The sequence below is a fragment of the Neoarius graeffei genome, chromosome 1 (genome assembly GCF_027579695.1).
Source record: "Neoarius graeffei isolate fNeoGra1 chromosome 1, fNeoGra1.pri, whole genome shotgun sequence".
NCBI classification, from domain to species: Eukaryota; Metazoa; Chordata; class Actinopteri; order Siluriformes; family Ariidae; genus Neoarius; species Neoarius graeffei.
The window spans coordinates 117963012-117987201 of NC_083569.1; the positions used below are offsets into that span (position 1 = coordinate 117963012).

General features: G+C 41.7%; 2 protein-coding genes across 2 annotated transcripts in view; one reads left to right on the forward strand and one right to left on the reverse strand.

Annotated features, from left to right (window-relative positions):
* ptprn2 (protein tyrosine phosphatase receptor type N2) overlaps nucleotides 1-24190 on the forward strand; it is a 573154-nt gene that overhangs the window by 84107 nt on the left and 464857 nt on the right. The window lies entirely within an intron of this gene.
* On the reverse strand, nucleotides 3818-13626 carry LOC132882504 (actin-binding protein WASF2-like). Its single transcript, XM_060915621.1, has 13 exons — nucleotides 13364-13626; nucleotides 11084-11108; nucleotides 8637-8828; nucleotides 8431-8521; nucleotides 7775-7884; nucleotides 7411-7521; nucleotides 7193-7249; nucleotides 7031-7099; nucleotides 6613-6774; nucleotides 5634-5690; nucleotides 5000-5223; nucleotides 4218-4377; nucleotides 3818-4105 (listed from the first exon to the last, which is right to left on the reverse strand). Exons 3-13 carry the CDS (start codon nucleotides 8824-8826, stop codon nucleotides 4020-4022), a joined length of 1317 nt encoding a protein of 438 aa, XP_060771604.1. The 5' UTR covers nucleotides 8827-8828; nucleotides 11084-11108; nucleotides 13364-13626; the 3' UTR covers nucleotides 3818-4019.

Genomic DNA, 24190 nt, shown 5'->3' on the forward strand with positions numbered 1-24190 from the left:
GCTCCCTACTCACTATATAGGGCACTGTATAGTGTGGACGCCATTTTGTAGTGCTGTCTGAAACCTTAGTGAGGATTATGTGGGAAATGCGCTCAGTATAATGTGCATTTATTACAAAAATACATGCATGTATTTATTATTTTGAAAACCCACCCGTTGCCTGATCTGGCACGTTTTAATTGTGCGACAGTAATGACGTAAATACCAGCGTGACGGACTAGTCCTTATCCTGTCGTCTTTCCAACTCTTCTCTACTCCACGTTGGTTCGAAGTCGTATGGAATAATCTCCATCACTGATGAAGCAGGCAAATCTCAAATTTAATCTAAATTGGAATGATCTGGCTGCTGTGTAAGCAGTTTTCAAAATGGCGGCGTTGACACGTAACGTTTGAAGTCTAGCATAATTCTCGTGAAGATCGCGCGGATAAGCGACGCCTACCGTGGACCAAACGAACTACATTCATCATGTCTAAAAACCAAAAAGGCCGATAAGTATAATATAATATGCCGATACGAGTCATGATATAAGGCTCATAAAACCGAAAACGTAATTGAATAACACGTTAATTAAGAAATAAAGCAAGTTTAAAAATGACTTCAGTTCCCCTTTAAAGTGGCCAGTGAGAGTACATAGGTTGTATCAGGCCCGGCGCTGTGGGGGGGGCGAAAGGGGGCGTCGCCCCCTCGTGGCTACAGCCCCACCCCCTCAACGAAGACTCAGATCACTTAATTGTTTTCTTAATTGTTATTGTGGGTGTATGTGTGAAATGCTGACACAGCCGCGCACACACAGACCTGTGATAAGGACAAGGGGAGGGGGCGGGGTCGTGCGGGCGGGGGTTTTACATGTAGTCTACACTTACAAGTGCACTGTCTCTGCAATATGCAGTCAGTTTACGGGAGTAGTCTTTCCCCCACCGAATTAAACGAATTCAATCACAATATTGTGAATCCATTTTCTTTCTTTGTAGGCTAAGTTTATCTCCGTTTATGTTGGTGTATGTGTTCATATATGGTCCGCTTTGTGAGCAAATAGCGTAAGAATATGTGTCGTTGACATCACCCCCCATGCAGCGGGGGTGAAAATTCATCACTTCAGAGTGTTTTGTCCCCTACACGCCTAAACTGGGATCGCGGATTAAGTGGTTAGCATTGACTTGGTGCGAGTCAGGAAGGCTATTACTGGTGCAGCCGCGGGGTCTGTTGATTTTTTTAAATTATGATTTTGGCCACCGAGCCAAGTACCTTGGACTTGCATTGGTGTTTTGTTTTCATGCCGCGGAGCTATTTGTATGTATTTTAAATGTAAAGGACTTGCCTGTAGGTTTGTGTGTGTTTTATGTTTGGCATCTTTCCGGTTGTAACCCGTGTCTGTGAGAAAATCGGAGGGGAGGGTTAACAGGTGGGCACGGGAGTTGATAAAGCACAACTGCCCTGGTAATATGTCACATGATTTTCCCGGACTAAAGCAACCTTCGGGGCCGTGGTTTTGTGGTTGGCGCAGTTAATTGTTTGAAACACGTTGTCAGACCGCCATCACTACTACACACTATATGAAAAATATTTGCCCTCTTGCGATTTCTAATTGCCCCCTTAGTAAACTGTTCCTGGCGCCGGGCCTGGGTTGTATTATCTTCTGTGTAGTTCAGAATATGAAATTAATTCAATATCACAGAGAACATTCTTCCTACTATCATGGTCTTCAAACTATTTAAGTATAAAATAGAGTTGATGTAAAATCTTGCCAATGTTGTAGTTTCCCCTCAAAGTAGCTTGTGCATCTACCAATCAGAGATCTCCTGATCTACCTTCCTTTCCATCGACCACAAAATCAAAGCCTCAAAACTCCAAACTCCAAAAATGAATTTTCATTTCAAAATGAAAATTACCCTTACATCATTATGACACTGGTACTGTGATTACAGTGATGACAGAACACAATGTACTTCACTGCCTCCACCTCTGTGTTCAAGTGCTACTCTTCTTTCTTGCTTTGCAGTTGTGCAGAGTGCTCCATAATGAGACGGGAGATTTGTGTGAAACGGCCAGGTCAATAGTGCACAGGCGGTCCATAAAGCTTGATAGAGCTTGAATGAAGTGGAAGGAAATTACTTGTGTATCAGCCACACTTCCATTTAGCGGTGAACTAATGCAAGATCCTGTTATCTCTCAGTCATCTAGTCGCAAGATTTACACCGGGCTTTCATTACATGTTTATAAGCAGGGCATAAATCTTCTATAAATACAGTTTCACATTTCAAAGTAGTTATTGACTCTGGTAAAAACACATTAATAATAAAGCTTTCTAATTTAAGTCTAAGCTAATTTAGACTATCCATTTGAATCCAGATTATTTAGCCAGCAAATGGGTTTAAGTAGCATTGTAGAAGGTCAACATTAGTCTTAAGTGCTTCGTAACACTGTTACAAATGTAACATTGTCTAGGATTTTAGTTTCAGGAAATATAAATCCCTCATTAGACTCAGATGTGCTACTTAAATCAGCGAAACATTGGAAAAATCCTTCATAAGCAAAAAGTTAAACTTAAAGCTACAAACTGTTACAAAGCTCTGACACAGGGGAATCCTTCCATGTGAAATGAACACCTCCTCACAGTAAACACCACCAGATTTTTACAATTACAAAAGTTCAATATTGAAATAAAGTTTTTTAAAAAGTGTGACGTTTATTGTACATTATTGAAGTTTTGTAATTGTGTAGAACAATGAAAAAAGGCTTGTATAGTTTAATGATAAATAGTGATAGCTAGCAGTAACCTCCTGTGGTAAACTCAACTATCGTGCAGTAACCTCCTGTGGTAAATTCAGTTAGCTAGCAATAACCTCCTGTGGTAAATTCAGCTAGCTAGCAGTAACCTCCTGTGGTAACTTCAGCTAGCTAGCAGTAACCTCCTGTGGTAAACTCAACTATCATGCAGTAACCTCCTGTGGTAAATTCAGCTAGCAAACAGTAGCCCCCTGTGGTAAATTCAGCTAGCTAGAAGAACCTCCTGTGTGTAAATTCAGTTAGTTAGCAGTAACCCCCTATGGTAAATTCAGCTAGTGAGTAGTAATCTTCTGTGGTAAATTTAGCAAGCTAGCAATAACCTCCTGTGTGTAAATTCAGTTAGTTAGCAATAATCTCCTGTGGTAAATTCAGCTAGTGAGTAGTAATCTCCTGTGGTAAATTCATCTAGTGAGTAGTAATCTCCTGTGGTAAATTCAGCTAGCTAGCAATAGAGATCTTGCAGTCACGTGACCGGAAAGTACACAACCGCCATCTTGTTGGTCAAAAACACCACTGAATACTGCTGCACTCGTGTACACCCAGATAGCAATAGGTCAGTGGCCCACTGGCGGCCCACCAGTGGCAGAGTTGTCGGTCCAACGGCGGCTCCCACCAGTGGCCCACTGGCGTTTTGCTCATCGGTTCTTTGGCGGTCCGCCGGCGGCTCAAAAGCGGTTTCAGATAAAGGGCCGCCTTTTTACCGATTGTTACCCACCATTTTTTTAATAGCCTTATTATGGCCATATAATTCAAACAAGGCATTAAAATGAATATAAATGGAATTCAATTTATGATCTAAATTAATATAAATGTATACATGTAAACATATTATCCCACAGACTGACCACACATAAGGTTCAATACATTTTGTTTATTTTTAATGTGTTAACGGTTTTTATATGAATAAATAAATAACTAAATAACAATTAATAATTTATAATATCACATTTAAAGACCAGCCAGGTTCAATACATTTTTGTTTTTTCAATGTGTCTACGGTTTTAAATAAATAAATAAATAAACAAACAAATAAATAACAATTAACAACGTCACATTTAAAGATCAGCCAGGTTCAATATTTTTTTTATGTTTTTACAGTTTGAAGTAAGTAAATAAATAAATATGAACAATTTATAATAAATATATAATACATAAATATAAAATGACTAGTTCAAATATTCCCCATCTCCCCATTGCCCACTTTTTTCTGCCTGTCTTTTCTCCCTCCCTCTCAGTCAGCTGCCCCCTTTAGGTACTTCGCAACTTCTTTTTGCAGGTCCTCTTCTGTTGCTGTGTGCACCACTCTCCTAACAGCTCCTGTTGTAAAACAAGGAGTAAGTAAGAAAAAAATGCTTTTGCCAGGGGTTGTAAATACTTCACAATAATGATTCAAAATGTAAAAAAAAAAAAGTTTTTTTTTTTAGCTTACTGTGTAACACATTCTTCAGGTGTAAAGACTTGAACGCCACCTTTCCTCCAGCACCAGTCCAATTTATTTGAAGCGCCAGGGACTTCCTCAAAATACGGCCCAACATCCTCTTCACCGCGTCTTTGGTGGTTTTCCCCCCCAAAACAGCAAGTATGTTCACCTGGAATACAAAGACCAAAATTACAATGGCATAACATTCAGTCAAACATCTTAGCTGTTTGATAGTTCATCTGTAACCTTCAAATACAGTGGGTATGATGTTGAAAATTGGAAACATATATATGATTTATTGTGCACACATCCCTCCCCTTGGGAATGGGATCAATTTTAGCAATGCTCAATCAGTGGGATCACCTGGCTCTCGCCAGATCTGTGTGTTTCCGCACAGCTTTATGAGCTACTCGTGGATCTGGGTGGATTTTCAGATTTACCCAGGCAGCCTGACCAATCCGGCTCGCAGGGCTTTCATAGATGTAACATTGTCGACAAATCACTTAATTCAGGGAGAGGTGTAAAATGAACTCATTTCCAGAAATGTTACAGTAGTGCTTTAATTGTCAGACAAGTGTTTTTTCCAATCATGTGCAAGGATTTTTAATAAAACATTTGGAGAGCTAAGCCAGAGACGGTATTTTAAGACAGGAACTTTGGCTAAGCGCACTACGGCCATAGTTACAGATAAATGTTTGTGGAGCAACTCAGAGCAACATTCATCACGAGAGCCAGGTTAAGACTTGTATGCCTTCAAATTCATATTGCAACATTTTAAAATCCAGACTTACCAGTTGGTTTTTCAGGTCAATGTCAGACCCAAGCTGCCTCTCCAGCTCCTCCAGTTCCTCCAGGTTACTGAGGGGCATGTTGGTTTCCTGGACGAGGCAAAGGTCTGCCACACCAGCACCCCCTAGCTTCTGCAGAATGGCCGTATTTGCAGCCACCTGCTGCTTAACCTCCTTAACCTCCTCCTCAATCGTCCGGAGGTGCTGCAGAACAAGTCTGCAAAAATCTATGAATCAAAGACAACAGATTAGAAATGGTATAAGTATAGATGTAGTAATTCAGATACTTAGTTTCCATTTACACAGCTTTCAAACAACATCAACATCTGTGTTACTGAAATTGACATAATCAAGGATGAATGTATGGTGTCCTTCTCAAAACAAAAACAAACAAAACTTTCATAGCCCCTTAACACACGCCATTCCACCAAAAGGACGCTGTAATGGCCACTGAGAAAAACTTTACTGCCATAGTACCACTATGACAGTGCATAGGGCCTTTAGTAATACATTACGACTTGGTCATTGCCATTCTGGTAACAGCTATTCGGCTAATTTATAACAGGGGCTGTATCTTAAGGGGTTAGTCTGCTTCTCCTTTAATATTGGTGCCAGATAAATGATAATTCAGTTCTACCTTGCTGGATGCTGATTTGCTGATTTGATGGATGATGCTGTGCCTGACTGGTAAACTCTGTTGAACAGATTGGAAATGTGGTTAGTAAATAGTGAGATGGTGCAATGCTATGATTACACTGAATGCAATGTTATGGCATTATACTTAACTGATACTTTTGTCCAAAGCAACTTATAAAATAGAAAATGAACAAAGTAACATACACTGCGTTCCAAATTATTATGCAAATGACATTTTTCACTGGTTTTCCAAAATAAATAACTAAATGACAAGTCATCATAATTTTCCAAGTCATCAACCGTTAGAGTACAAAGCAAATGTTTTTGAACGAACCTTCCAACTCGCAGCTTCAAAAGTGACTTGTTTGTTGCTTTGTAATAGTATTTTATCATTTACTCTCTTGTTCTGATGTATTTATCTGGAAGAACCTTTCTTAATGTGCCTTTATCTGCACAAACCTGTGTGCGCTCTGAATCAGCTACACATCCAGTAATGCAACTTGAACTGTAAGATTTTTTGATTGAACTAGGTTTTGATTCCAGTAATTATCACCTGCTAATGCTTCAAATTTCATAAATGGCCATTTTCAGTTCTTTACAAGAACAACATCTTTTGAAACTCTGCTTTGCATAATAATTTGGAACAGTGCATTTTCAGTTTTTCAATTTTTAAAAAAATACCGTTATCATTGGAAGGTTCGTTCAAAAATATTTGCTTTGTACTCTAACGGTTGATGACTTGAAAATTATGATGACTTGTCATCTAGTTATTTATTTAGGAAAACCAGTGAAAAATGTCATTTGCATAATAATTTGGAACGCAGTGTACAGTGGGTATGATAAGTTTACATACCCCTGTTCAAATGCCAGGTTCATGACATAAAATAGTTTGTCTTTTTTGTCATTTTTTTACATCATGAACACCTGGCATTTGAACAGGGGTGTGTACATTTTCAATAGGCACTGTATTATGTATTTACCTCCATGGCTGGATGTTCGAAAAAGAGGTGACTTCGATGGAAGCTGTGGTGGTGCTGGCAGAGGTGAAATCGTTGGAAGCTGTGGTAGTGGTGGTAGAGGTGATGGTGGTGGTAGAGGCAGGGTGGTGGTGGTGGGGAGCTGTGGTGCCTGACTGGTAAACTCTGTTGAACAGATTGGAAATGAAAAGGCGTGTTTAGTGAGATTATTACGGCAATGATTATTATTGATTATTACTGCAACTTTTGTCCAAACCCAAAGCAACTTATAAAGTACACATATGAGTTTACATACCCCTGTTCAAGTGCCAGGTTGTCATGACGTTAAATAGTTTCTTTTTGTCATTTTTTTTTACATCATGAACACCTGGCATTTGAACAGGGGTGTAGACTTTCAATAGCCAATGTATTATGTGTATACCTCCATGGCTGGATGTCAGAAAAAGATGTGAGGTTTCCAACGGGGGACTGGCTGCTTGGTTGGACAACACTGCAAACAGAGTGAAAAGACATATGATATACAAGTATTCATGGTAATTAGAAGACCAAATCATGGTACTAAGTACACAGTGGCCAATATTACCTGCAGGGTAAGTACTGGTCCTGGTGACTGAAGGGGTTCTGTGTGATTGACTGTACACTGTTTGAAAGAGATTAAGACTTAAATGGTTATCTAAGAAGCATATTCATTGCAGTACATTAATTACCAATTACTAATTAATTTATGAGCATTAGCAGTGGTTGTACCACCTGATATCAGAGCACAATAAATGACATTGACAATGACATTGACCCATTTACCTTCATGGCTGGGTGGGCGCTGTGGTAGTGGTGGTAGAGGTGGGAGTTGTGGTGGTGGTGGTAGAGGCAGGGTGGTGGTGGTTGGGACCTGTGGTGCCTGGCTGGTAAACTCTGTTGAATAGATTGGAAATGAAAAGGCGTGTTTAGTGAGATGATACAATGCTATGATTACACTTAATGCAATGGTATGACATTATACTTAACTGACACTTTTGTCCAAATGCAACATAAAAAATAAACAAAGGAAGATATGCAGAAGGCCTGTGTCAAATGTGGGTGCATGAAATGTAAGGCAACACAAAATGAAAAGTAACAGAGACCATGAAAAAAGAAAAATGAATTTCTTTTCAGAGATATCACTAACCTGAATTTGGTACAGAAATTTTCTCTGGCAGTCGCCGAATTTTTGGAGCCGGAGGGAAATAGGGACAGTCATCTTCTTCATCACTGGATTGGATGAATTTCATGTTTGGCCTAGAGATTACACAAGTTACAAAATGTTAAAGAATGTGACATTGAGGGCAATATCATTGGTACAAATAATATTTATGGTTAGTTAAAAATATAGAAAAGGCTATATAAACCAGACAAGTAGTCTGGTTTATATAGTCCACTTCCTTAGTTCACCTTGAAGAACCCTTATGTTGATATTTCTAGTTTCAGGATATGACCTCATGTCTGCCAAGCAATGTAGGTCGATGTAGAACATCGAACAGGAGGCTCCTGCATGTTGGTTACTTACTCAGATGCCATGATTCAGCTTCACCTCACTTTGAGAAGTTTGTTACCTCATCTAAGCGAATCCAGTATTTCTTTGCATAAATGACCAAAGTAATTAAATATTGTTGTATTGATTGAGTTGACTTAGTATTTATGCATATTTTGATATATTTGTGAGTAATTCAGTAGTTATTTGGTAGATTGTGTCAAACCTGTCTAGATCACATGCTGCCTATGTAATTCAGTCAATCTACCTCCGTTTATATATTAGTGACTAGTATGATGCAAATATTATCTTACTTTCTTTTTCTTTTCATGGTCTCCTCATCTGTCTCCAGCTTCTCTCCTCTTTTTGCTTTAAGGTAGTGGCCGTGGGCCTTTTCGTATGTGTCTACATAAAAAAAAACAACAATAGCAAACAAGCAAAATTCAAATAGTTGAATTGTCTCCTTTTCTCCCAAATCAAAATGCTGCATTATGATATTTAAATATACAACCGAGCCTACCTTTAACTTTAAGCACCTCAACTGGATGAAGTGTCCAACAGTTGGGGTCAGGGGTTTCATTTTGTAGGGCAGCCTTTTTTACCTTGTCCAGCGTTTTAAAGGGAGGCCAGTAACATTTATCTTCTATGAGCCATGAAACAGGCACCACAAAAAACAAGCCCTCCGCGGGGAAGGAAACGACTACATACATTTCTGTGGAAAGAAGAAATAGTTACACTTAAGTGGGCTTGCCAAGGCATCTTAATAATCAATTCCTACAGCTACAGCATTTCCTAAATGAGATGGGAAACCTGAATATATCACCTGAACAAAATTGTGATTTGAACACTTACACCAACATAAAAAACAGCAATCCTACTGATGCAACATTGGTAGCCCAGCAAAGCCATCCTTAACTGGAAGGAGGACATATTTTCTCTCTATGTGTGCAGCTAGAGTGTGATGCAGTTGAGGTGTCAGGGCAGACAGATGGTAGATGCCAACTTCAGATGACTCGAGTGGGTAGTCAAAGAGGTTGCAGAGCTTTGAGAAGGACCTAAACACTATGTGCACTTCTGCCTTGTTGTCAACTATGATGTTTTCGATGACCACTATCCTTCCCCCCGCTAACTCCACACAACTGTCACTTGTTGAGACCTGAATGATGACCCTCTGAACATGCATTCTTTTAAATTGTTTTATGGCAGTAAGATGCGGTGGTACAGGGCCACTGTAATGTTCCATTGTTAGGCCTGACTCGATACTTAGACACTCACTGGACTTAAACCTTTTTTCAGACAAGCGACGAATGACCTGCTCTAGGGGCTTGTTGGGTTTCCGGATCGTTGTTTTTAGCTGGCCGAGGAAATTTTCGAAAGGGAAGCAGGATATGTTGTCTAACGCTCCATATGTCTTTGTTTCCTCACTGAGGTGGAGTAAGGCATGCATATTGTACCCAATGTACTCCCTACCATACAGTTGGTTGCAGTGTTTCACAAATGCCAAGAGTAGACTGTGTGCATAGTCAGCATAATCTCCCACTAAAGATACACTAAGTAAAATAGTCATGGCCACAGACAGCAACATGAAGTTGTTGTAAATTGCTGCTGGTACTCTGCCCTTTAAGCAAGCTGGCCCAGTGTATAGCAGGAATGAGCGAAGCTCAGTAGCTTTCCACCTCTCAAAATCAGTAAGAGTTCGGGGCTTCCGGTTGAATTCAATGGGGAAATATGAGCGATAACCCAAAAGCGTAGTTGACACCTCCTGCACGACAGCTGTACCTACTCGAGTGTGCAATGGCTTCCTCATCCAGAAGTATAACAGTTTCCGCACTACCCCTAAGCACACCACATGCATATAGTCATGAGGAAACTGTGTGACTATTCCAACTGACAAAAGATTGAATGGACTAAATCCTGTGAAATGCTGCTCATCACTAAACTCATCAAATGTTTCGCTGTCCAGTCTAGGTGGTGCATCTGATTGTGGAAAGGTCATTCTTCCTTGGTATGTCACTCCCTTTTGATGGCATTTGTGACAACTGTAGAACCCAGTGTGTCCCTTTGACCTTCGGATAAATGCCCGTGCAGGCGCGTCACAGACCACTGCTGACAATGCTATAGCGATAGAAGCACCCTGGTAAAAAAAGCCATCTCTCTCAAGAACACGTGCGTCACTGACAAACTCATCTAGAAACTCTAGTGTTGTAGGTTTCTGATTTCCAAAGTAGATCCCGATAACAAATGGCTCCCTGTTTGTCTGTACCCGATTCTCAAAACACTCAATGAGCCCTAAAATAGGCCAGAACTGTGCATTTGAGCTTTTATAGAGGGGCAGGCCATCTATGTTCACTTGGATTGTTAAAGACGGGCAAGTCAAAGGAGTTTTTTTGTTAGCAAGATGAGAGGAAATGCCATGATCGAAGCCAAAATGATAGTAGCTACCGCCTGAAATATTTTTAACATGATACGTGGTTTTTGTTTTTAGTAACGTTCTAGGATTTTTTGGCAAGCCATGCAATTTTCCAGAGAGAAAAGATAATAAATCTGCCAAAGCAGCATGGCTTATCCTTCTCCTAACTGCCCATTGAGCAAGGTGACTTCGTGTGTCTTCGCCTGAAGAACAGATTTCCTCACTGCCATCACTGTCATGTGCATGTTCACTGGACTGTTCATCCTCACTCACTCCACCACTGCTCTGTCCTGAATGGACCTGCTCACTAACTCCACCACTGCTCTGTCCTGAATGGGCACTATGTCCTGGTAGGGGTTCTACCCCACTGCCCCCATGAGTAAATTGGACCTCAGTCACTTCATATGACACCCCTTCCCCCCCACACTCTGCTGAAGAAGTTAGGCCTATACTCAGTAAGTCTGATTCAACGCCTTTAGCAATCCTTCTTCTCTTACTCCAGTAACTAGACATTGCGCCACAAGTGTTGCCTATTACCTTAAATTACCCCAAATTACCTTACAGACTTGTACTCTTGGTGACCTGTAAAGGGAAAAGAGACAACATATCACCATCTGTCTTATTACAAAGCTGCATCAACATTCTCTCTCTCTCTCTCTCTCTCTCTCTCTCTCTCTCACACACACTCTCTCTCTCTCTCATCACCTAGGTTCACAAAATGTTTTTTATACGTTTCTTTTTACTACGTTCATAAACATTAAATATGTGAATCAGCATTTGGGATCATGTTGAGTGGCGTATATTTTAAATTCTGTCAAATACATATGTCGTGTTTTGGTTACAGCTTACTGCATAACTGCCGGTAGAAGAAGGCCTACCTGAAATATTGATACTGTGATACTGTGATATTTCGGTGCACGACATTGAAGAAGAGTTGGTGTAAGGAGTGAGTAAAGTCACAGCCCTATTATTCCTTAAAATTTCTGTGGTAAAGTGAACAGGTTTACATGCCTAGTCCTGTTCTTCCTTCTTTATAATTTTATACTCGTTCACGTCTAGTAGCCTGTAGAACAAATCACTGCTGGCAATACACTGACACTGGCTGGCATTTGTATCATTTCCAAACGCTTCAATTCAATGTTTTAAGGGTTTTTAAGACCCCGCGGGAACCCCGATGTTGTCTACACATCAGTTGCAGTAGCTGCCTCAAAACACCAGCGGATGCAGACATGAACTCCAGAAACAAAACAATATCGGGGCGATAGCTATGATAGCTAGGCTAACAACCATGGACAGCCAAGGCGAGGAAAGTTGCTGTGCTGACCTGAAACTTTTTTTTTTGTCACAGGACAAATGTTAAACCCCATCTGTCATCTATTAACCAATAAAGTTGCCTTCATTTTTAAAAAGTCGGACAGGTTTGCCTAGCAAAGGCTACATCAATCTACATGCAAAACTGATTGTCAGTTAGGGTAATGAAGAATTAGTAAGTTTAGTGTTAATAAATTAGAGATTAGCGTTACTGAGGTAAATGTTGGTGTTATTGAGTAAAGGTTAGTGTTACTGAGGTAAAAATTAGTGTTATTAAATAAAGGTTAGCATTATTAAGATAACACTTAGCATTACTGAGGTAAATGTTGGTGTTATTGAGTAAAGGTTAGTGTTACTGAGGTAAAAATTAGTGTTATTAAATAAAGGTTAGCATTATTAAGATAACACTTAGCATTACTGAGGTAAATGTTGGTGTTATTGAGTAAAGGTTAGTGTTACTGAGGTAAAAATTAGTGTTATTAAATAAAGGTTAGCATTATTAAGATAACACTTAGCATTACTGAGGTAAATGTTGGTGTTATTGAGTAAAGGTTAGTGTTACTGAGGTAAAAGTTAGTGTTATTAAATAAAGGTTAGCATTATTAAGATAACACTTAGCATTACTGAGGTAAATGTTGGTGTTATTGAGTAAAGGTTAGTGTTACTGAGGTAAAAGTTAGTGTTATTAAATAAAGGTTAGCATTATTAAGCATTACTGAGGTAAATGTTGGTGTTATTGAGTAAAGGTTAGTGTTACTGAGGTAAAAGTTAGTGTTATTAAATAAAGGTTAGCATTATTAAGCATTACTGAGGTAAATGTTGGTGTTATTGAGTAAAGGTTAGTGTTACTGAGGTAAAAATTAGTGTTATTAAATAAAGGTTAGCATTAAGATAACACTTAGCATTACTGAGGTAAATGGTGTTATTGAGTAAAGGTTAGTGTTACTGAGGTAAAAATTAGTGTTATTAAATAAAAGTTAGCATTAAGATAACACAGCATTACTGAGGTAAATGTTAGTGTTACTGAGGCAAAAAAAGTGTTATTTCATAAAGGTTAGCAATAATGAGGTAAAGTTTAGCCTTTACTGAGGTAAAGGAGAGTTACTGAGGTAGAGGTTACCATTATTGAGGTGAAGTTTAGTGTAATTAAGTAAAGTTTCATGGATAGAATTTCTAGGCACAGCCAAGGGGCAGAGGGTGTCTTAATACAGGCGAGTACACTTTCGGATAGCCAAAGTAATTTCCCCCCTTTCTCATATGTGAATAAAAACACTTCACCCCAGGTGCATATACGAGGGTGATATGTAGGCTACTTTATTTATCCTTCGTTGGCTAATTATGTCAAATTGGTAAGCCATCATGTCCGTTTTCTGAACGAGTCCTAATGAATGAGTTTGTCTCTGTCTTGCTGTCAGAAACGTCATACCACAACAGTTCACGAAGTTTTGAAGTGTAGGCTAGCATTACGTTTACTATAGTTTTTGTATATGATAATTTTAGAAGAGATAAGAAGATGGTGTACTTACCTAGTCCTATTAAGTTGTGGCTGGTTCTTCCGTCCGTTGTCGTCTATGGGTAGCGGTCCTTCAGCGGTCCAAGGATGGCGAGCCGCCACTGTCTTGCGCAGTGGATTCGAATCCTCGCGCACCATCGCGGGGCGCCAACCAAAAGCCACTCACGCCCCGAGCTGTGATTTGTGCTAGGCAGCGGCCCGACTTCGGACCACGGCTGGCATACCACCGACGGCTTGCCGTCCAAAAGCCACCAGTGGTCCACTATATACATGCTAGCTGGGCAGAATGGATCAGTTTCAACCGACGGACTACACGGCTCATTTTTCTAATGAACAGATAACTAGATATATGTCTAAAATAAACAATCTACAGATTTGTGACCCTTATGGCTTTCCGGACGGAGTTTTCATGACCGGATTTTGAACTGCCAGCGGAATACCCGGACGTGTATGATTACCTCATTAACTTTCCCTCGTTCAGTGGTGAAGCACTGTGTGCTTATAAATCTCTGGACAGTTACCTTTACAGAAATTCAGGATTTGTCAGCGACTCAGATGTGGCATCTTGTAAACAAGAAAATGATCCTCACTGGATGGGTAAGTCACTTAAGTATTGAGTATAGCACTGACCAGCTGATTATAGAATAGAATAAGGTAATTCCAAATCGTCCGTCTTGTTTACATGGATCTGGCGTTGGAGAGGTAGAGGCTTGGCAGTGGAGGTTTGAGTAGCTGTTTTCTGAGCTTAGTCAACAGGCCGGCTCTGCCTGTAGCCTCGCTTTTGCTTCGGCTCCCGGCGCCGCCTCCTTCGCTTTGCTTCCGATAACAATCCACAGAGAATGTTTTTTTTTTTTTCTCGTCCGGAATGTTGTGCATGCGATGGAAATCACTACAAACCGTCATTTTCTGCTGGAAACCAATGTCCAGTAAGTCCATACGGTTGTAGTGGATATTGAAGTCCGGTACAGACGAACAACATGCAAAAATACACACAAAAAACATAAAAACCGTGCACAGGTAGGGAGAGCTTGTAGCCGCAGCCATTGTAGTAGAATTGTATATAGTAGGGTTTTCCAGAAGAAAAGGTAGAAGTAAAAGCAGAAGTAGAAGTAGAAGGCGGAATATGGCGTTTGACCGACACGATGGCGTCTGTCACAATCTGGATCGTCTGTGACGTCACATGCAAGTGCTCCATAACCTCCTGTATTAAATTTAGCTAGCTAGCTAGCAATAACCTGTGGTAAATTCAGGTAGTGAGCAGTAACCTCCTGTATTAAATTTAGCTAGCTAGCTGGCAATAACCTGTGGTAAATTCAGGTAGCGAGCAGTAACCTCCTGTGGTAAGTTCAAGTATCTAGCAGTAACCTCCTGTGGTAAATTCAGCAAGCTAGCAATAACCTCCTGTATTAAATTCAGCTAGTGAGCAGTAACCTTATGTAGTAAATACAGGTAGCGAGCAGTAACCTCCTGTGGTAAATTCAGCAAGCTAGCAATAACCTCCTGTATTAAATTCACCTAGTGAGCAATAACCTCTTGTATTAAATTTAGCTAGCGAGCAGTAACCTTCTGTGGTAAATTCAGGTAGTGAACAGTATTCTCCTGTGGTAAATTCAGCTAGCGAGCAATAACCTACTGCATTAAATTTAGCTAGCTAGCAATAACCATCCATCCATTATCTGTAGCCACTTATCCTGTACAGAGTCGCAGGCAAGCTGGAGCCTATCCCAGCTGACTATGGGCGAGAAGCAGGGTACACCCTGGACAAGTTGCCAGGTCATCGCAGGCTGTGGTAAATTCTGTGGTAAATTCAGGTAGCGAGCAGTAACTTCCTGTGGTAAATTCAGGTAGTGAGCAATAACTTCCTGTGGTAAATTCAAGTAGCAAGCAGTAACTTCCTGTGGTAAATTCAAGTAGCGAGCAGTAACCTCCTGTGGTAAATTCAAGTAGTGAGCAGTAACTTCCTGTGGTAAATTCAGGTAGGGAGCAGTAACCTCCTGTGGTAAATTCAGGTAGCAATCAGTAACATCCTGTGGTAAATTCAGGTAGCGAGCGGTAACCTCCAGTGGTAAATTCAGGTAGCGAGCAGTAACTTCCTGTGGTAAATTCAGGTAGCGAGCAGTAACCTCCTGTGGTAAATTCAGGTAGTGAGCAGTAACTTCCTGTGGTAAATTCAGGTAGCGAGCAATAACTTCCTGTGGTAAATTCAAGTAGCGAGCAGTAACTTCCTGTGGTAAATTCAAGTAGCGAGCAGTAACTTCCTGTGGTAAATTCAAGTAGTGAGCAGTAACTTCCTGTGGTAAATTCAAGTAGTGAGCAATAACTTCCTGTGGTAAATTCAAGTAGTGAGCAGTAACTTCCTGTGGTAAATTCAAGTAGTGAGCAGTAACTTCCTGTGGTAAATTCAGGTAGTGAGCAATAACTTCCTGTGGTAAATTCAAGTAGCAAGCAGTAACTTCCTGTGGTAAATTCAAGTAGCGAGCAGTAACCTCCTGTGGTAAATTCAAGTAGTGAGCAGTAACTTCCTGTGGTAAATTCAGGTAGGGAGCAGTAACCTCCTGTGGTAAATTCAGGTAGCAATCAGTAACTTCCTGTGGTAAATTCAGGTAGCGAGCGGTAACCTCCAGTGGTAAATTCAGGTAGCGAGCAGTAACTTCCTGTGGTAAATTCAGGTAGCGAGCAGTAACCTCCTGTGGTAAATTCAGGTAGTGAGCAGTAACTTCCTGTGGTAAATTCAGGTAGCGAGCAATAACTTCCTGTGGTAAATTCAAGTAGCGAGCAGTAACTTCCTGTGGTAAATTCAAGTAGCGAGCAGTAACTTCCTGTGGTAAATTCAAGTAGTGAGCAGTAACTTCCTGTGGTAAATTCAGGTAGCGAGCAGTAACCTCTGGTGGTAAATTCAGATAGCGAGCAGTAATCTCCTGTGTTAAATTCAAGTAGTGAGCAGTAACTTCCGGTGGTAAAATCAGCTAGTGTGCATTTAAAAGGAGCAAAATTTTCATTTGAGTATATTTTTAACTGGAAATTTTCACTTAAGTATAATTTCTCAGGATTTTGACCACCAGTGGATATTACATAGAAATAAATTTGCGTAATCCTTCCCTCTTTTGTTACTAGCCCCAGTATAAGTCATAATATTTATACTTTACTACTTATTTATACTTGAGTGTTCTTGTATACTTGTATAGTTCTGAGTTCTGAGATCATCATTGTTCCCAGTGTGTGAAAGTGGGCACTTGTAGCACTGCACATCTCCAAGTTTTCCCTTGTGACTGAAAGAGAATTTCTTTTCGCATGCTAACTTGGCAGGAGTGTTCTTCCCATTCTTGGTTTGATTTTGACCCTCACTGACACTGCACAAGAATAAAAAAATGATTAGAATTCTACAGAATACAATTGCATGCTTCAGTTTAAACTACAAACAGTCACACTGATGCATACACACACAGACACACACAGAGAAAATCAATAGTGATCTCACAGACCTGATGAATCCTGAACTGTTTGGCCTGGTGCTGATTGTATCCACAGCTAGCTGTCAATACGTGCACACACTTCCTGAGAATTAAACATATTTTATGGCTTGGCATGAGTCCTGTTTGCTTGTAAAGCTGACAGGAAACCTGGAGATACATAGATTCAGACAAATAAGACCAGCTGTTCAAAGGAAAAAAGTAATGACACCCTATAAAAGTAAGGAGCATTAGTATGTGTCTATGGTCATGACACGCTGCAGTGGTTGAGCTGCATTACTGGAAGATTTAGCACATGGCACACCTAAGAGGCACTGTTTTACCATTTAGTCATCATTTTATCACTTTCAGCTCTTCACCTTTTATGGAGTTTTGCGGGCGTGGTTACATGTAAATCAGCTTGGTTGTTGGTGGTTAAATGCGCTTGGTAATGTTCATTAACATGCGCACACGAGGATGAAAATGATCAGCTTTATAAATCTGATGAAACTTTTGTGTTCACTTTGTCAGAAACGTTGACCAACTAGCTGACTGAAAGATTGGTAAGTGAAGCCAAATGTTATTTAAAAAGAAAAGAAATCACCATGCTATATGCAGGGGCGTAGCACCAAATTTGGGGCCCCAGGAACCACCAGTTCCGTGGACACCCCCCCTCCCCTGCTGCAATTGCATTGATTCCTCAGAAAATATTGCACATGCACAGTTTTTTGTTTCATTTTCTTTATTCATAATAATTCATAACCCTATGTTAGGCTTTTGGGACACACACTGTATCTATAATAGTAATTATGAAAACAAATTTAAGACAAGAATAGGGCTTCTATCACAATTATGTGGTAGCCTACAAAATGACAGATTATTTCATTTCGAATTATTTGATTTAGGCTACTATCACGGTGGTATGCAACTGAATGGGATAACCAGTTAGCTGTTGTTAATTTTCACATTTGGGCTCACCTTTCTTGGGAAAGAAATCAGTAAGCAGTTGCTTTCCTTCATCTTGTTTCCTCTGCCTTTCTTGCCTTTCTTTTCTTTTCTGAAAGCCTGATTTCTTCTTTGATGACATGATCCTTGTTGGCTAAGAACTGTCTGCTGCATTTCATGCCGAAGCATGAAAAAAATCCGTTGCGCATACAATCAAAATCCGCGAGAGGGCGGACTAAACCAATGTGCATTGATAATGGGGGTGTCTGATATATAGGTACTATTTGCAGGCTGGGACATACATTTCAACTGATGTATTCTCAGAGAACATTGAATTTGCATGAAATACCAACATATATTGACATTATTGAGAAAAAAAACGAAAGGGGAAAAAATAGACTCCTTTTGGGGACCTCCCAGCCAGGGGCCCTCCCTGTAGTCAGGACCCTGTGAATCAGTCCTACTTTACCCCCCTCTACGACGGCTATATGTGTTGCTCAGCTTAGACTCGGCTATGTCTTGACTGTCTTGTCCTGGAAACATCATCGTTTACAGCAGAGCTGCTGCTGTGTTCCTATGTTTGTTCAAAACAGTGCACAACCCACAGTGTGTTTAAAAACCACTCTCGGCTCACTCTTCATCCTGCTGTCTGCTAAGTTTAACATCAGAGTAACTCAGTGTATTTTACACCTACACACTCTATAAGGCTATTGATCTTCGCCAGTCCTCAAGCAGCACAGGAAGAGTGGTTAAATCAGAGTGACATCCAGCAACGTGCAGTCTGATGAAAGCAGGCAGGAACACAACACTCCAAACTAGATTCCTCACCGGCTGAACCCCAGGCTTTGATTTGCAGCCTTGGGGTAAAAATTTGGGAGTGTATCTCATCTCAAAAGATATTTTTAAAACGACTATCACAGCTCTTTGTTGATAGTTTTGATCATTGTATTTATTTGAACATGTTGATTCTAATTAGTTAAAGTTGGTCAAAATCATAACCAATAAAGTATAGCATACTTGCTAAGTCTATCGGTTCATATGGTAGTCTACCACTTTTGACAGGTGAATACCACCTATTGCTTTTATTTCTAAAAACTACCATATTACAAAATAATCAGTGAACACTGTTGGATTCATTTTTCTGATCTCGCTTCAGCTGTTTTCGGCACATGGTATACAAGTATATAGCGTCAAATAGTCATATTAAATGGAGCCAAGAGCCAATGGAATGGTGTGATAATGATGCTATATCTAACTTGCATCGCTCTGTTGTATCGTGGCATTCCATTGGCTCTCGTTATGGCTGTAGCCAATCGGAAATGAGCTCACATGTTACAACAAATCCATCCAGTGTTTGTAAAAAAACAAAAAAACAAAACACACTCTGATGATCATGAACGAGACCATCAATGATGGCGTAGCTCACTCCAGCCCCATCTAGTCCAGAAGGAATTATCTAAAGTGGGCCACCTTGTGCAACCTATATACACTATATACAAGCTATATATAGAAGCTATATACACCCTAGGAATACCTACCTATTTGCCAGAAAGAATCCAAAACGGGAAGGAACTGACCAAGAAGAAGCGATTTTTGTTGAACTGCTAATTAAGGCTTAATTAATCCATCCATCCATTATCTGTAGCTGCTTATCCTGTGCAGGGTCGCAGGGAGCCTATCCTGGCTGACTAGAGGTGGGGTACACCCTGGACAAGTCACCAGATCATTGCAGGGCTGACACAAACATCCATTCACACTCACATTCACACCTACGGTCAATGTAGAGCTACCAATTAGTCTAACCTGCATGTCTTTGGACTGTGGGGGAAACTGGAGCACCTGGAGGAAACCCACGCAGACACAGGGAGAACATACAAACTCCACACAGAAAGGCTCTCACTGGCCACTGGGCTCGAACCCAGGACCTTCTTGCCGTTAGGCGACAGTGCTAACCACTACACCACTGTGCTGCAATTAATTAGTCCATAACTTCATTGATAATTGTAATGAAGCAAATCTGGGTAGAAGTTATATGCACCCTAGGTACCCTGACCTTCATGCCAGAAAGAATCAAAATCGGTGAAGAATTGAGGGAGAAGAAGCGATTTGTGTGGAAACTGATTGTTAGGGCTTAATTCCTCCATATCTTCATTATTAATTGCAATTATGCAAATTTGGGTAGAAGCTATGTATATGTACCCCAGGTAGACCTACCTTCCTGCCAAAAAGAATAAAAATTGGTGAAGAATTGAGAGAGAAGAAGCAATTTTCATGAAATGTGGATGACGCCAGATGGACAACGGACAACACATGATGGCATAAACTCGTTGCTTGTTGGCCAGATGAGCTAATAATGAATTCTCTAAAGGAAGAAAAAAAGATTTACTAGGACAAGTTCAAGGCGACTTGGTCGTCGGATCATTCAGCATCAAAACATCAAGGCGAGATGAGAAGCAACATTTTGTGATGTATGTCGCTCCAATTTCTCAGTCAAAATGCAGGAGAATGCATCATTTTACACCATTTTTTTTCAAGGGATGTGCCCCCAGACCCCCTACAAGAGTGTGATTGTGTCACACAATCTGATCTACTGTTTATCATTCTCTGGAGGTTGGGCAAGTATGGTAGAGTATTTATTCAATAGTAAGATTTCAGTATCAGAGTCTCGATTTCCATTGTCATTTTTACTTGTATTACCATAACAACTATTTATTGTTAATTTATTGAACATAAGCTCCATTAACCAGGAGGTAAATTACCTGGTGTAACTAGCGCCACGTTCTTCGATGAAAGAGTATCCTGGTTCCAGTAAACTTGCAAGTGATTCGACTTTGCAAAACTTTTATATCGACTAGCTGGCAACTTTATTACGAGTACCTGTAAACCTGCTCATTCACGCAATTAATGCAATTATATCAGCCAATTACAGGTGGCACGGTGGTGTAGTGGTTAGCGCTGTCGCCTCACAGCAAAAAGGTCCGGGTTCGAGCCCCGTGGCCGGCGAGGGCCTTTCTGTGCGGAGTTTGCATGTTCTCCCCGTGTCCGCGTGGGTTTCCTCCGGGTGCTCCGGTTTCCCCCACAGTCCAAAGACATGCAGGTTAGGTTAACTGGTGACTCTAAATTGAGCGTAGGTGTGAATATGTGTGTGTGAATGGTTGTCTGTGTCTATGTGTCGGCCCTGTGATGACCTGGCGACTTGTCCAGGGTGTACCCCGCCTTTCGCCCGTAGTCAGCTGGGATAGGCTCCAGCTTGCCTGCGACCCTGTAGAAGGATAAAGCGGCTAGAGATAATGAGATGAGATGAGATGAGCTGGCAACTTTATTACGAGTACCTGTAAACCTGCTCATTCACGCAATTAATGCAATTATATCAGCCAATTACAGGTGGCATGGTGGTGTAGTGGTTAGCACTGTCGCCTCACAGCAAGAAGGTCCGGGTTCGAGCCCCGTGGCCGGCGAGGGCCTTTCTGTGCGGAGTTTGCATGTTCTCCCCGTGTCCACGTGGGTTTCCTCCAGGTGCTCCGGTTTCCCCCACAGTCCAAAGACGTGCAGGTTAGGTTAACTGGTGACTCTAATTTGACCGTGGGTGTGAATGGTTGTCTGTGTCTATGTGTCAGCCCTGTGATGACTTGGCGACTTGTCCAGGGTGTACCCCGCCTTTCGCCCGTAGTCAGCTGGGATAGGCTCCAGCTTGCCTGCGACCCTGTAGAAGGATAAAGCGGCTAGAGATGATGAGATGAGATGAGATAATGAGATGAGATGAGATGAGATCATCCAATTACATGAACAATGTCTAAAATCAAGCAGATACAGGTCAAGAGCTTCAGTAAATGTTCATGTCAACCATCAGCATGCGGAATAGATCTCAGTGACAGGTGACAACTTGAGTATTTCAGAAACTGTTGACCTCCTGGGATTTTCCCACTCAACAGTCTTGAGAGTTTACACAAAATGGTGTGGAAAAAAAAAATCCAGCGTGTGGCAGTCCTGTAAGCAGAGAAAATTCAGAGGAGAATGATCAGACTTGTTCAAGCTTAGAGAAAAACAAAAAACAAATAAGCACTCTTTGCAACCATGGCAATCAGAAATGCATCACGGAACACAGAACATATCAAACCTTGAGGCAGAAGACCAGCCAAGAACAGGAAATTGAGGCAAGAGTGGGCGGAGACTCTGTGAAACTGGATAGCTGAACAAGACCAGGAAAAAGACCAGGCGAGGTCTTTTGGATACATTTGATTCATCCCACATCGAATAAGTAGATAAATAAATAAACAGCAGTCAGAACGATGGATGGGCCTGGCAATTAGTGACTAATCTCATCCAGACTTCCACACGATCTTTCTGTTATTTTATCTGTTCGCAGAACAAAGCGTGGCATTGGCAGGAAGCCCAACCGGAGCACCTTGGAGACCGACAAAACACGTCATTCTTATTCTCTCTTAAAACAACTGATAAAGCACAGCACAAAGTCAGTGACGAGCAGAAAAGAAAGGAAGGGAAGGTGTCTAAGTCCCTGAGCATGTGTCTGCATATTATTTCTGTGTTGAAGAAACTCCCAGAGCGCTCGGGCCTCCACTCCTCATTGCACTCTTTTAATTAAGCTGAACAATTTGCTGTGCCTCTTATTGTTTTTTTTTCCTTTTCCTGGCGTAAATCACTTCAGTGCTGCAGCAGAACGCTGGGGAAATCACGGAGCATGACTCTGCTCTGAGAAACCACACCAAAATGATCAATTAACTGCCTGAGAGCCACTGATTCACGGACAAACAAGAGAGAATGAGCAAAAAACACAGAGCCAACCAACTGCTGCTTCTAAATCAAAATCAATCAGGGAGGAGGTGAAAGTGAAGGAGGCGTGGGCTCTGTGTATATCAGGCTTAGTGAAGGAGGCGTGGCCTCTATCTGTGTGTCAGTCTGAGTGAAGGAGGCGTGGCCTCTATCTGTGTGTCAGTCTGAGTGAAGGAGGCGTGGCCTCTATCTGAGTGTGTCAGTCTCAGTGAAGGAGGCGTGGCCTCTATCTGAGTGTGTCAGTCTGAGTGAAGGAGGCGTGGCCTCTATCTGTGTGTCAGTCACAGTGAAGCAGGCGTGGCCTCTATCTGTGTGTCAGTCTGAGTGAAGGAGGCGTGGCCTCTATCTGTGTGTGTCAGTCTGAGTGAAGGAGGCGTGGCCTCTATCTGTGTGTGTCAGTCTGAGTGAAGGAGGTGTGGCCTCTATCTGTGTGTGTCAGTCTCAGCGAAGGAGGCATGACCTCTATCTGTATGTGTCAGTCTCAGTGAAGGAGGCGTGGCCTCTATCTGTGTGTGTCAGTCTCAGTGAAGGAGGTGTGGCCTCTATCTGTGTGTGTCAGTCTGAGTAAAGGGGGCATGGCCTCTATCTGAGTGTGTCAGTCTCAGTGAAGGAGGTGTGGCCTCTCTATCTGTGTGTGTCAGTCTGAGTAAAGGGGGCATGGCCTCTATCTGAGTATGTCAGTCTCAGTGAAGGAGGTGTGGCCTCTATCTGTGTGTGTCAGTCTCAGTGAAGGAGGCGTGGCCTCTATCTGAGTGTGTCAGTCTGAGTGAAGGAGGCGTGGCCTCTATCTGTGTGTGTCAGTCTGAGTGAAGGGGGCATGGCCTCTGAGTGTGTCAGTCTCAGTGAAGGAGGTGTGGCCTCTATCTGAGTGTGTCAGTCTGAGTGAAGGAGGCGTGGCCTCTATCTGTGTGTGTCAGTCTGAGTGAAGGTGGCATGGCCTCTATCTGAGTGTGTCAGTCTCAGTGAAGGAGGCGTGACCTCTATCTGTGTGTATCAGTCTAAGTGAAGGAGGCGTGGCCTCCATCTGTGTGTGTCAGTCTCAGTGAAGGAGGCGTGGCTTCTATCTGTGTGTATCAGTCTGAGTGAAGGAGGCATGGCCTCTATCTGTGTGTGTCAGTCTCAGTGAAGAAGGCGTGGCATCTGTGCATGTCAGTTTGAGTGGAGGCGTGGCCTCTGTATGTGTCAGTCTGAGTGAAGGAGGTGTGGCCTCTATCTGTGTGTGTCAGTCTCAGTGAAGACGGCGTGGCATCTGTGCATGTCAGTTTGAGTGAAGGAGGCGTGGCTTCTGTATGTGTCAGTTTGAGTGAAGGAGGTGTGGCCTCTACCTGTGTGTGTCCATCTCAGTGAAGAAGGCGTGGCCTCTATCTGTGTGTGTCCATCTCAGTGAGGGAGGTGTGGCCTCTATCTGTGTGTGTCAGTCTCAGTGAAAGAGGCGTGGCCTCTATTTGTGTGTGTCCATCTCAGTGAAGGAGGTGTGGCCTCTATCTGTGTGTGTCAGTCTCAGTGAAGGAGGTGTGGCCTCTATCCATGTGTGTCAGTCTCAGTGAAGGAGGTGTGGCCTCTATCTGTGTGTGTCAGTCTCAGTGAAAGAGGTGTGGCCTCTATCTGTGTGTGTCCATCTCAGTGAAGGAAGCGTGGCCTCGGTGTGTGTCAGT